Raw genomic sequence first — 13,354 nt, 5'->3', positions numbered from 1 at the left:
TATTTAAAGTGTCAGCAAGTCTGCCCTGCAGACTGGATTTAGTTCTGGGAACTAATTGTGCATTAGGGGCTATAGAACATGATGGTTTTGCAGTGTGGTCCATTATAGATTTACATGCTGAGCATTATTCCACCAATTCTGAAATTAGTGTGTTATCTGACTTTTGTTTCTATCGCCTTTTCTCCCATTGTGTTAAAAATTCTATTTCTCCGGCCGTAAATTGTGCCAGAATCATCTTCCAAGTAACTTTGACTTATCTGGTAGCTGAAAGCTCGTCTGAAAGGTGCTTCAGTTCTCTTAACAAGTCTGGTATGTTACACTTTTGCTAAAATGTAATTTTGTCACAGGGAGCAGCCATCCTTTGAAGAAGGGGAGATTCCATGGCTTCAGTATCATGAAGAAATTGAAAGCAGCAGTGATGAGGAGAATGAGCCTGTGAGCCAGTTTGTCCACCCAGGATTTTTTATGTTGGATGGAAACAACAATCTTGAGGATGACTCCAGCATGAGTGAAGATTTAGATGTAGAGTGGAGGTATGCATCTTTATGCAGAAGAACAGACTTTTGACTCGTGATGGACGGAGGGCAATATTTTATTCTGTTTCATGCAATTAATGAAATTACGCAGATTAGACATTTTGGGGTAGGTTAGTTGTCATTACAACAATTTTTGACGTTTGTTTATGTTTGCAACATGGCCTTTAACACCATAAAATAGTTCAGCTTTAAAAAAAAAAAGAAAAAAAATAGAGTTCGATTTTTGCATTCATTTTAAATGTTTGGACAGTTCCTCACTTTCAGACATACGATTGTTAGATGTCCCTCAAGATTACAGATATCAGTGTAAAAAACATGGGGGGGGGGTGTTAAAAAAACGTAAGAAGGGAACCAAGTTTTAGTTTCCCTGTGGTATGATTTTAAAGTGGTTTGGAAAACATCATTGCCCTAGCAAATGCCCTAACACTGCCATTTTTTTTGTAGGCTTCTAGATGAATTTGGTGACGGAATAGGTGTTGCTCAAGCCATCTCTTATGTGGATCCACAATTTCTGACATACATGGCTCTCGAAGAACGGTTGGCTCAAGCCATGGAGGTATGACATTTGTGCATGTTTATGAAATTGTTTTGCAGTATTACCATTAATCTCTAAATACAATGTGCCATAAGTATTATTGTTTTATTAGAATTAAAGTAGTAGCCCAAAGTATGATTCTGCATCTCCGTTTAGGTAGATTCCAATTCTTTAAAACCTTTATTAAATGCAGGTTAAATTCAGACTGTAGGTTACATTTCTTATACCACTATTAGCTCAAGTAACCATTTAGTGCTAACATTTTATTTAGTAACAATTACTAACAATTAAGTCAGGGAAGATACATGAATACTTTTGTGGTCACCTTTTATTGGCTTATCAACTTTAGACGTCAAAAAGCTCACATGATACTATTACTATGTTCATTCTTAGTGCCCTTTTTATTTTAGAATTTTATTATTTGTCCTCTTTTCTATACACATTTTAATTGTGTCAAACATCATACCCCTACTGCAGTGCTGTAAATGTCATTGAAACACAATGAACAGGCACATATATGACAGCTGCTCAGAGCATAGCTGCCTAATGCCAAGGCCATATAACACAGAGGTATTTAGGCAAAAAAGTGTCAAGAGCTACGGAGCGAGGAACCTGATTCCCCGGCGCAGTAGCTAATTTAGTTTAATATAATTGTGCTGTATTGGAGTAGTTTACAGTAATCAGGAAGTTATTTTCAATCTTGCAAGGTGTAGTGGAGAGGCCAATGAACTAGATCAGTGGTTCCCAACCTTTTGACTTCTGTGGACCCCCACTGTATCATTACTAATCCCACGGACCCCCACTGTATCATTACTGAATCCCACGGACCCCCACTGAATCATTATTGGAATCAGGGAACCCCCCACTGAGTCATTACTGAAAGCTGGGGACCTAATCTGTTATCATTTAATTTTCTAAGTAGTCATGGACCCCCTGAGGAGTCTTCGCGGACCCGCACGGTTCCACGGACCACAGGTTGGGAACCACTGAACTAGATAATAGTCTATTTTACTGAACTTTGCTGTTGAGTTATTTAGAGATTATAAGTAACTTGATTACATGGCGAAGAGTATGCAGGAATCTATGGAGGACTCTTAATACAACGCAAAAATTCTTAGCGGCTAAGAGTAATGTCTCACTGCCTCATTTAAAAAAAAAATCTTGCTTATGTCCATCGGAGATTGTGATTTACTTTGTGTGTTCTTACATCTTGCCGTAGTTGTCACGCAGATCTGATTCTTAATGAAGGCAAACTACTTTGTAGGTTTTGAAGTAGAATTGTATTCTTACCTTTCAGCAAGAGCCGGTGTGCATTAGATAGATGAGACTTGAAGGATGATTTTCAAAGGATTGAGAGGGTGATAAAACAGACTTTTTTACCACACAGTAAATTCTCCTGTAATTCTGAGAAAGAAAGATCATGGTTTTAGTCATTCTTCCTGTGGTTACAGTGTCTGTTTGCAAGTGCAGCTATGTTAATCGCCTGGCAACAAATACTGTGAAACAAATTGAATGCGAGTGGCAGAAGACTGGCTGTACTTGATCATAGTATCTGATAGAGACTTCCAGCTGCTGATTCCTTACCTTAGAATTTCCCCAGGCATTAGACTGGATCCGGAGATTTTTCTTGGAGCAGTACCCTTGCGCGCCATTATGTGGCGTCAGTCGACTCCACGTCCGTCATTAGCATCGCGGTCGCCATGATGACATCGGGGGTCGTACATATGTGCTGCTTCAGCATAGTGAAGCCAGTGTTTTTCTTTCCGTGCCACGCACTGGTCCAGAGAGAGCTACCCTGGTTGTTTTTTTTACCAAATTCAACACTATTGTTGAGTTTTGTGGTGTCTTTTGGTGCATCAAGGATGACCCGAAGCCCGGTCTGAAGGCTTTGAGGGAGCGGTCCCTAAAGCTCATGGCGGGCCAGCGCTTGACTCCACATCGATCCCAGTCTCGCTCGAGAGGAAGGTCTTGAGACCATTCGTGGAGTCATCACCCAGGCAAGGAATCTCCAACTAGAATATGTATCTACCAGATAAATTGTTACCGAAGGTAAGTAACTTGATCATTACACTTCCCCTCTCGGACTCACTTTAAAAGATGGAAAAAAGTCAGCATTCAGAAAGTAATTGTAGTCCCACCTCTTTCAACATTCGCCCCTCTGCTGATCACTTGAAAGATGGCTCCTCCACCTCCCTCTTCAACACCCCCTTTTCGACAACATCTTGTATAGCAACCGTGAAGCAGCATGTATTGCACTACATTAAAATCCACATCTTACACAAATACAACAAATTCAACAAGCTGGGTGTTGATCACAAATTTTAGGCTTCACTCAATCTTTCGGTGCCCAGGTTCAAACAAGAGTACAAAACCAGCAGCTTTACAATGAACATTTTTCTATCTGGCTGGTCTGTCGAGATGGTTGTTGGGGCTCCTTAGAGAGAGGCTCTGTAAGGCCTCTGCTTTATCCATCCCAAGGGAGTAGCCAGAAAATACAAAGTAGCCCCGGTTTGAACCAGTCATCTAGTCACACCAAGCGCTCAAAGCCAGCAAGCCTGACTCTCCTTAGAATAGTCTGTTAACACTTTTTTCCTTCCCAGCATCTACACATCCATACTTTCACCCTTCCATTTTTTCATCCATTCACTTATCTGATCTTCCCTTCACCTTTTTGTTTAATCACTCGTCAGCTCCGTTTTCATCTGTCGATCCTCATATGTATGTCCATCCTATCAGTGTACCAATTCATCTTTCCATCCTTTCACCCTTCCTTCCTCATCATTTCACCCATCTGTCACTTCTTAAATCCATTCATGCTTTTACTTTTGATTCTTTCACTCTATCCTTTAACCTTTCCTTCTATTCTTCCTTTCACCCGTCCTTTGAAATCTGGTTCCCGATTGGCAGAGCTATATACTCTGTTCGAGCAGGTAAAACAATCCTAGTCAGGGTAAGTCAGATACACACCCTAAATTAACCTATTCTCACCCTCTAGTAGCTTAGCACATAGCTAATTTAAGAGTCAATGTTTAATATATCTGTGCAACACTTCAAACAGTAAAACAGTGTAAACACCACACAAAAATAATCCATACTAGATTAGAGAAACAGAGCTTAATTTAATGAACAAAACAAGCGCCAAACGACAAAAAAACAGTAAGTAGAAGTTGAGATATGGATTTTTAAAGAATAAATGAAACTGTAGTTCGTAGAAGCAGAACTCTGTTCATGCTATACCAGGCCTATCTGGTTGTGATAGACTGGGCCAAAGTCAAAAGTTCAGGCTGACTGATGGTGCGCAAGCCGGCTACAAGACGTTTGCAGGGCCAGCTGAGCAAAAGTACCCTGGTCCTTGAGATGTGTCTGTTCCGTTCCGGGTCTGCGCTTAAGAAAGCAGTGAAGCAATGCATCTGCGTCGATCTGGAGGATGAAGGCAAGTTATTGATTCTGGGCCAAGCAGAGGGGGCAATGCATTTCATAGTCAACAATTCTGTGCTCCAATCCTCGCAGCAGCACACTGGTGACGGTGATGCAGAGTCCTGGATCTTCGTAGCAGCGGCGTTGCAGTGGTGAAGCGTCAAGACTATGGGGGTTATTCTAACTTTGGAGGAGTGTTAATCCGTCCCAAAAGTGACGGTAAAGTGACGGATATACCACCAGCCGTATTACGAGTTCCATAGGATATAATGGACTCGTAATACGGCTGGTGGTAAATCCGTCACTTTTCCGTCACTTTTGGGACGGATTAACACCTCCTCCAAAGTTAGAATAACCCCCTATGTGCCTGTTTCAGTTGGCACATTGAGGTTGATGCATGTTTTCTTTGCACGAGCAGCCGGAAGAACCCACTTCCAAGGGCCCAGTACTGGGTTGGCACCACTTGGAAGGACAGGACTCACATTTGTCAGAGTCCACAAACTGTAGCAGGATTGTTGCAAGTCTTTTCTGTCCCTGAGATTTCAGAAAACTGGAGGCAATCCCTTGGATTCACTCTGGGTTCAAGTGATACAGGGCCAGTCCTTCTCACCCAGGCAGGGGAACAGCAGGCAGCAGGACAGCTCAGCATTTAAGAGTCTAGCAAGGCAGAGATCTGGCAGAGTGGCAGTCATTTAAGCAGCACAGGCCTTCGCAGGTCCAGAAGTGTACTGAAGTTCTGGTGTCTTTGAAGTGCACAGACATCCTTTCTTCCTAACCCCGGCTCTAGACTGTCACTAGGGGGGGTAATCAGCCCTTTGTGTTGGGACAGGCACTGCCTATTCAGGTGTAAGTGTCCACTCCTCCTTCCCTTGCTGCCCAGGATGAGCCATCAGAATGGACGAGTACCTAGGCACACCTAACCTTCCTGTGTGAGTGGCTGGCTAAAGAGAATGCACAGTGCAGCTGTCTCCCCAGGTGTTGACAAAATCTACTAGTCCACTCGCTATGGCGAGTCGAGCTGTTTTTAGGACCTACTCGCCCCTTCTGGCTAGTTGACGAAGAACAGGTGTTCTGTTCAGCGAGAAAGTGGAGGAGCAATAAATACTCCTTTAACTCTTTTTCTTGTCACATTTGCTCTGTGTTCAGAGACAGAGGTCAAAAGTCAGTTTGTCTTGCAATTAATTCTCATTGCAGAGTGCCGGGATTTTGTTTGGCTTTTCCTAACATTTCCAAAAAATATATCAGGATTTGTGAAAGCCCATTGTACTGCTGTGTGATGGGAAAAAAATATTTTCTTAGGATGCAAACAAATCATAACATATTACTTGGTTATGTGCAAAGGTAATATGTTTTCTGAAACCTCATTTTCACAGATTGTTAATCCATTATATAGTTTTATCAGTAAAGCTGCAAGTTAGTTGGAAGGTTTTTGGACATTTATTCGAAATGTTTCGTCTATAAATGACAGTGTGCAATCACATCAATGTTTAGTAAATATTTATTAGTTAAAAGTGAGTGTTTAAAAATAAACTGAGAAACACTTCTGACCTGGTGGCAATGCTATTAGTAAACAGAGAGGTAAGTAATGGATCATGTGTTCCCTATATGTGGACTAGATCCATTGTATACATGGAGCAAACGCTTAGTCTATTTAGTCAAAAGTCCAAAGAAAAGTTTTGTACAGCAGAAATGCTGAGATCACATATTTGAAGGTACACTCGTATGTGACAATGAAGAAAAAAGTGACTGTAAACTAAAATATTTAACTAGGATCACACAATTTGAGACCCGTTAATAGGTCAAGTACATTGCAGTTATGGTTAAGTAGATTATTCGAGTTACTCGACCGGCAGGCTTAATAACATTTTTATGATTTTTCGAGGCCTGTCTCCACCCCAGATGTATATTGGAGACCAGTAGAAGGCACCAAATGGTTTAGGTAAGGAAAATGCCCACTTTCTAAAATTGGCATTTTTAGGCTAGCAACTTAAAATCTAAGTTAACCTTAAGTTGTAGCTTTGATTGTGAGTCCAGGGACGCCAAACGTTAACAAATGTATCTCTTCCCAATTGGAAATTACACTTACAAGACGTAATAAGGTAATCCCAATCTTATCCTGTGGGAGAGATATGCCTTGCAGTAGGGAAAAATAAATGAATTTGACTACCAGGGCATGTAAAACTTAGAAATACATGTCCTGCCTTTTAAATACTTTGCATCCTGCATTGCACCCTGCCTTATGTGTTATACAGGTCCTACGTTAGGGTAGCTTATGTATAAAAAGGAAAGTTGTAGGCATGTCAAAAGGTTTAACTTGCCAGGTCAACATGGCAATTTAAAACTGCATACACAGGTTTTGCAGTGGCAGGCATTATACATGGTTAAGGGGCTACTTAAGTGGGTGACACAAGCTGTGCACAGGCCCACTAGTCGCATTTAATTTACAGGCCCTGGGCACATGCAGTGCATTTTACTAGGACGTTGTAAGTAAATTAAATATGCCAATTGGGAATGAACCAATGTCATCATTTTTAGAGGAGAGAGCACGTGCACTTTGGTACTGGATAGCAGTGGTAACATGCTCAGGAGTCCTAAAGCCAGCACAAATGAGGTCAGAAGAAAAGGCGGAGGAGGCCAGCAAAATGTTTGATAATGACCCTGCGGAAAGGCTGAATCCTGCAAATACAAACAAGATTGTTCTTGGATGGACTTACTTCTGATTTAATTGTTCTATTGGCTGAATATTGTAAATATAAGTGTATTGGTATTTAAATGGACCCATTGTCGACTCATTTGTTCAAATAGGTTGGTTTTCATACCAACATATCTCAACGTTGTTGAGATATGGTTAACATGGGATGTATTTTGAAATGTATATAATCATGTTAAATAAAGAAGTTTTATTTGTACTTGCCACATACTAGTTGTACTATTTGTTTATCTTTTCTTTCATTTTGTATTTGATTATCTTATTGTAATTTTTGTTATTGATTGTAGATCCTTGAATCCATCATAATAGACAGCTAAGTACTTGTATATCTGTGTGCTCCACAAGTTGTTTTTTTGTGGTCATATTGACTGGTGTTGGTTTATTCCTATCCCAGTATACGTATTTGGCAACAGATACGTTTAGTAGTGTATGAGCACCATTATTATACTCACTAAAAAGTACAGGAAGGTGTGGCCATTGTAGGGTTATTGTTGCCATAATTGTTTTTCTGACCCTGCAGAAAGGCCCTGGTCCAGCACAACCCCCTTTCAGCGTCAAGCCGGGGAAGGCTAATCAATACCTTGACAGACTTCCCTGACATGCCTAGGTTCGGAGTTACCATTATGTAGCTGGACATAGATAGTGCCCTATATCCAGTACACGCATAAAATGGTGTCCCCGTACTCACGAAGTCCAGGAAAATGGAGCTGGAGTTTGTAGGAGCACCTCTACTCATGCAGGGGTGCACTTAAACACAGGTACCTGTACCCTGCTCTCTGGGCTACGGGGGCCTACCATAGGGGTGACTTACGGTGACCAGGTGCATGCACCCTTTCACGCAGGCTGCAGTGGCAGGCCTGCAGATACACTTTGGTCTTTCCATGGGTGGCATAATACATGCTGCGGCCCAATGGGGGACCCCTGATGCCCCAATGCCCTAGGTACCATATACAAGGGACTTTAAAGGGGGCACCAGTATGCTAAATGTGGGGAGTTTGTGGTCCAAGCAACCAAGTTTAAAGGGAGAGAGCATAGTCACTGGGGTCCAGGTTTGCAGCATCCCAATGAACACAGTCAAAACATACTGGCAACAGACAAAAAGTGGGGGTAACCATGCCAAAAAGAGGGTACTTTCCTACAATGGGCTTCTGGGGGACTAACTGTGATCCTCCTCTGGGTCACCTTCCCACCCACTCCAGGGATACCAGCACCATAGGACAGAAAAAGTCCTGCCTAGGGGCTGGAGTCACCTTACATGCCCGTCTGGAGCGCTGCTCTGGGGAAACTAGTCTTTCCACCATCATGTTATGATTAGCCCCAGTGTCCCTCAGAGCAGTGACTGGGACCCCATTCACTCTCACCTGGTGGACGTGACGACTCCCACCCTCGGGATCACCAGCTCACCCTCTGAGTCTGTTTCCCAACTAAGGGTGATCATAGCATGGTCTATGACCTGCCCCTGAGGACTTCTTGCCCCTAAGGCCACCCCTGTAGATATTCCACCATTGGGTAGAATCTTCGGACAGAGTCCTCCTGCGTGTGACCTGTAGAAAGCTTGCTCTGTATATACTATATCAAAATGAGATATAGTGTGCACAGAGTCCAGGGGTTCCCCCAAAGGCTCAACAGAGGCTAAAGTAGATAATACTGATGCCCTCTTTTTTGGTAGTGTAGTCAAGCAGTAAGGGTGATCAGAGGGTAGTGCAAAGCATTTGTTATACACACACAGACAATAGAAGAAGCACACACTCAATGACTTCACTCCAGACCAATGGTTTTTATATAGCAAAAAATATATTTTCTTTATTTCTAGAACCACGAGATTCAAGTTGCAGGTAAGTACTTAAATAGATTCATATTTCACACATATATCAATAGCACTTTGTTTGAAATAGATAAGCTATACAGTTTTTGAAATATTGGAAATTACCTGCTTTAAAAGTTGACACTGCAATTTTCAGTAACAGTTCCTGGGGGAAAGAAAGGTTAGCACGATTTATAGGTAAGTACTTGATTTATAGTTCTAGTTTCCAGGGGTTAGGAAGTCCACAGGTGGGGTTCAAGTTAACCCCAAACACCCACCACCAGCAACACGGGGCCGGCCCAGTGCAGAGATCAAAGTTGAGGCAAAAATAACATGGGCTGCTATGGAGACTGGGGGTACTCTGTTTCAGCTCTGCAGGCCGGTAAGTACAAGCGTCTTCAGAGGGCAGACATGAAGGGTTTCGAGGTGCACTGGAGGGCCACAAGTAAGCACCAAACATATGCCCCCAGTGGCTCTGGGGGGGGGGGGGGGGGGTGCAAGCAAGGCGTCTGTTTTCCAATGATCCTCTATGAGTGGACCCCGGGGGTAACTCAGATGCTGCAGGTGAGGTCCAGGGGGGTTGACTCTGGTGAACCACAGGCTGGACGGGGAGGAGGATCGCCTGCTGAACGTAGCTGCACTGGAGGTCGGGTTCTCCAAGGCCTGGGGGCTGCAAGGGCAGTGTGTCTTTAGGTGTTGGATATCTTTGTCCGGAGCTTTCGCGTTCGGGTGGGTCCTCGGGATTCCCTCTGCAGGCGTCATCATGGAGGGGTGGAGAGGTCAACCCAGGGTGGACCCTTTCTCAGAATCACCTAGCGATCCTCTGTTGCTAGTTGGGACACCTGAACATTGGCCATGGCGTCAGCTGCAGAGTGGTCAGTACTCATGCATTCCGAGCTTGGCAGAGTTTGCTGGTCCCGCTGGATGTGTTGCTGTTCTTGTGCAGTTTGTTTGAGGCAGGAGACAGAACGTTAGGGCTAGGGCCAAGTCAGTTGTCGTATTCCTTCTTTGCTGCTGGGGTTTCAGCTATGCAATCCTTTTCTTCTTGACGGTCGCCAGGAATCTGGTGAGCTGGGTTCAGGGAGACCCTTAAATTCTGGATTTAGGGGCATTTCAGGGGTAGGAGGTCAGAGGGCCTGAGAGTGGCTACACCCTCCTTCTGCCCGCTCCCTTTGGGGAGGGGAGCACAGACCTAATCTGTTTGGTTCCTGTCCTCCAAACCAAGATGGCGGATTCTGCAGGGAGGGGGTAACCTCAGCTGTGGACACCTTAGGGGTGGTCCTAGCTGTGGTGGTCACTCCTCCCTGTCTTCCCTACTTTTCCTGCCAGACTTGCCACCGAAAGTGGGGCTTTGTCCAGGAGGCGGGCAACTCCAAAGCTGGAGTGCCCTGGGGCACTGTAATCCGAGGCTTGAGCCTTTGAGGCTCACTGCCAGGTGTAACAGTTCCTGTAGGGGGGAGGTGTAAAGCACCTCCACCCAGGACAGGCTTTGTTTCTGATCACAGAGAATACAAAGGCTCTCACCCCATGGCGTCGGAAACTTGTCTGAAAGTGGCAGGATGCAACAGAGTGGTCAGTCCTGCACTATCAGTTTGGTTAACATACAGGGGGTGTAAGGAAATGCCTCCTTGGCATGGTTACCCCCTGACTTTTTGCCTTTGCTGATGCTAAGTTTTGAAAGTGTGCTGGGATGCTGCTAACCAGGCCCCAGCACCAGTGTTCTTTCCCTAAACTGTACATTTGCTTCCACAATTGGCACAGCCCTGGCACTCAGATAAGTCCCTTGTAACTGGTACCCCTGGTACCAAGGGCCCTGGTGTCAAGGAAGGTCTCTAAGGGGCTGCAGCATGTCTGATGCCACCCTGGGGACCCCTCACTCAGCACATGCACACTGCCTTGCAGCTTGTGTGTGCTGGTGGGGAGGAAATGACAAAGTCGACATGGCACTCCCCTCAGAGTGCCATGCCAACCTCACACTGCCTGTGGGATAGGTAAGTCACCCCTCTAGCAGGCCATACAGCCCTAAGGCAGGGTGCACTATACCACAGGTGAAGGCATATGTGCATGAGCACTATGTCCCTACAGTGTCTAAGCAAAACCTTAGACATTGTAAGTGCAGGGTAGCCATAAGAGTATGTGGTCTGGGAGTTTGTCAAACACGAACTCCACAGCTCCATAATGGCTACACTGAAATCTGGGAAGTTTGGTATCAAACTTCTCAGCACAATAAATGCACACTGATGCCAGTGTGCAATTTATTGTAACATGCACCCAGAGGGCATCTTGAAGATGCCCCCTGAATACCAGTCTGACTTCTAGTGTGGGGCTGACCAGTTTCTGCCAGCCTGCCACAACCAGACGAGTTGCTGGCCACATGGGGAGAGTGCCTTTGTCACTCTGTGACCAGGAACAAATCCTGCACTGGGTGGAGGTGTTTCACACCTCCCCCTGCAGGAACTGTAACACCTGGTGGTAAGCCTCAAAGGCTCACCCCCTTTGTTGCAGCGCCCCAGGGAATCCCGGCTAGTGGAGATGCCCACCCCTCCGGCCACTGCCCCCACTTTTGGCAGCAAGGCTGGGGGAGATAATTAGAAAAACAAGGAGGAGTCACCCACCAGTCATGACAGCCCCTAAGGTGCCCTGAGCTGAGGTGACCTCTGCCTTTAGAAATACTCCATCTTAGTTTTGCAGGATTCCCACAATAGGATTAGGGATGCGCCCCCCTCCCCACAGGGAGGAGGCACAAAGAGGGTGTAGCCACCCTCCAGGATAGTAGCCATTGGCTACTGCCCTCTCAGACCTAAACACACCCCTAAATTTAGCATTTAGGGGCACCCCAGAACCCAGGAAATCAGATTCCTGCAACCTGAAGAAAGGAGGACTGCTGACCTACAAGCCCTGCAGAGAAGACTGAAGACAACAACTGCTTTTGCCTCAGCCTTACCAGCCTGTTTTCTGACTCAAAAACCTGCAACGAGCGACTCATCCGACTGGGACCAGCAACCTCTGAAGCCTCAGAGGACTGCCCTGGACTAAAGGACCAAGAACCTCCCGTGAGCAGCGGCTCTTCTCAACAACCTGCAACAAACTTGCAACTTTTCTACAACTGCTAAAGAACTCACTCTTGCCGCCAGAAGCGTGAGACTTCATACTCTGCACCCGACACCCCCGGCTTGAGATCCAGAGAACCAACACCACAGGGAGGACTCCCCGGCGACTGCGACCCCATGAGTAGCCCGAGACGACCCCCCTGGATCCCCACAGCTGTGCCTGCAGAGAGAATCCAGAGGCTCCCCTGACCACGACTGCCTGTAACAAGGGACCCGGCGCCTGTACCAAGCACTGCACCCGCAGCCCCCAGGACCTGAAGGAACCGAACCTCAGGGCAGGAGCGACCCCCAGGCGACCCTCTGCCTAGCCCGGGTGGTGACTGTCCCTAGAAGCCCCCCCCCATGCCTGCCTGCAGCGCTAGAGTGACCCCTGGGTCCCTCCATTGAAACCTACACAAAACCCAACACCTGCTTTGGACACTGCACCTGGCCGCCCCTGTGCCACTGAGGGTGTTTTTTGTGTGCCTACTTGTCCCCCCCCCCCCACCAGTGCTCTACAAAACCCCCCTGGTCTGCCCCCCGAGGACATGGGTACTTACCTGCTGGCAGACTGGAACCGGAGCACCCCTGTTCTCCATAGGCACCTATGTGTTTTGGGCACCTCTTTGACCTCTGCACCTGACCGGCCCTGAGCTACTGGTGTGGTAACTTTGGGGTTGCCTTGAACCCCCAACGGTGGGCTGCCTATGCCCAGGAATTGAGACTTGTAAGTGTCTTACTCACCTCACAATCTAACTATTACTTATCTCCCCCAGGAACTGTTGATTTTTCCACTGTGTCCACTTTTAAAATAGCTTATTGCCATTTTAACAAAAACTGTATGTTATTGCTCTGATTCAAAGTTCCTAACTTACCTGTGTGGAGTACCTTGCATTTTATGTATTTACTTCAAATCTTGAACTTGTGGTTCTAAAAATAAATTAAGAAAATATATTTTTCTATATAATAACCTATTGGCCTGGACTAAGTCTTTGAGTGTGTGTTCCTTATTTATTGCCTGTTTGTGTACAACAAATGCTTAACACTACCCTCTGATAAGCCTACCGCTCGACCACACTTCCACAAAATAGAGCATTCGAATTATCTAATTTTGCCACTATCTTACCTCTAAGGGGAACCCTTGGACTCTGTGCACACTATTTCTTACTTTGAAATAGCATGCGTCGCTGTGGAGGTCCTGGGGGGTCGTCTCGAGCTACTCACGAGGTCGCCGTCGCTTGGAACTCCTCCCTGTAGTTTTGG

The 13,354-nt window shown here is 45.5% G+C and overlaps 1 protein-coding gene across 2 annotated transcripts in view; it reads left to right on the top strand.

Annotated features, from left to right (window-relative positions):
- Positions 1 to 13,354, top strand: part of PJA2 (praja ring finger ubiquitin ligase 2) — a 215,857-nt gene that overhangs the window by 124,685 nt on the left and 77,818 nt on the right. For both annotated transcript variants that reach the window (XM_069226383.1, XM_069226393.1), the window contains exons 5-6: positions 348 to 533; positions 981 to 1,092. In XM_069226383.1, coding sequence (XP_069082484.1) covers positions 348 to 533; positions 981 to 1,092 — 298 coding nt within the window. The remainder of the gene's footprint in view (positions 1 to 347; positions 534 to 980; positions 1,093 to 13,354) is intronic.

This window comes from Pleurodeles waltl, chromosome 1_1 (assembly GCF_031143425.1).
Source record: "Pleurodeles waltl isolate 20211129_DDA chromosome 1_1, aPleWal1.hap1.20221129, whole genome shotgun sequence".
NCBI lineage: Eukaryota > Metazoa > Chordata > Amphibia > Caudata > Salamandridae > Pleurodeles > Pleurodeles waltl.
This window is presented reverse-complemented; position numbering and strand designations above follow the sequence as displayed.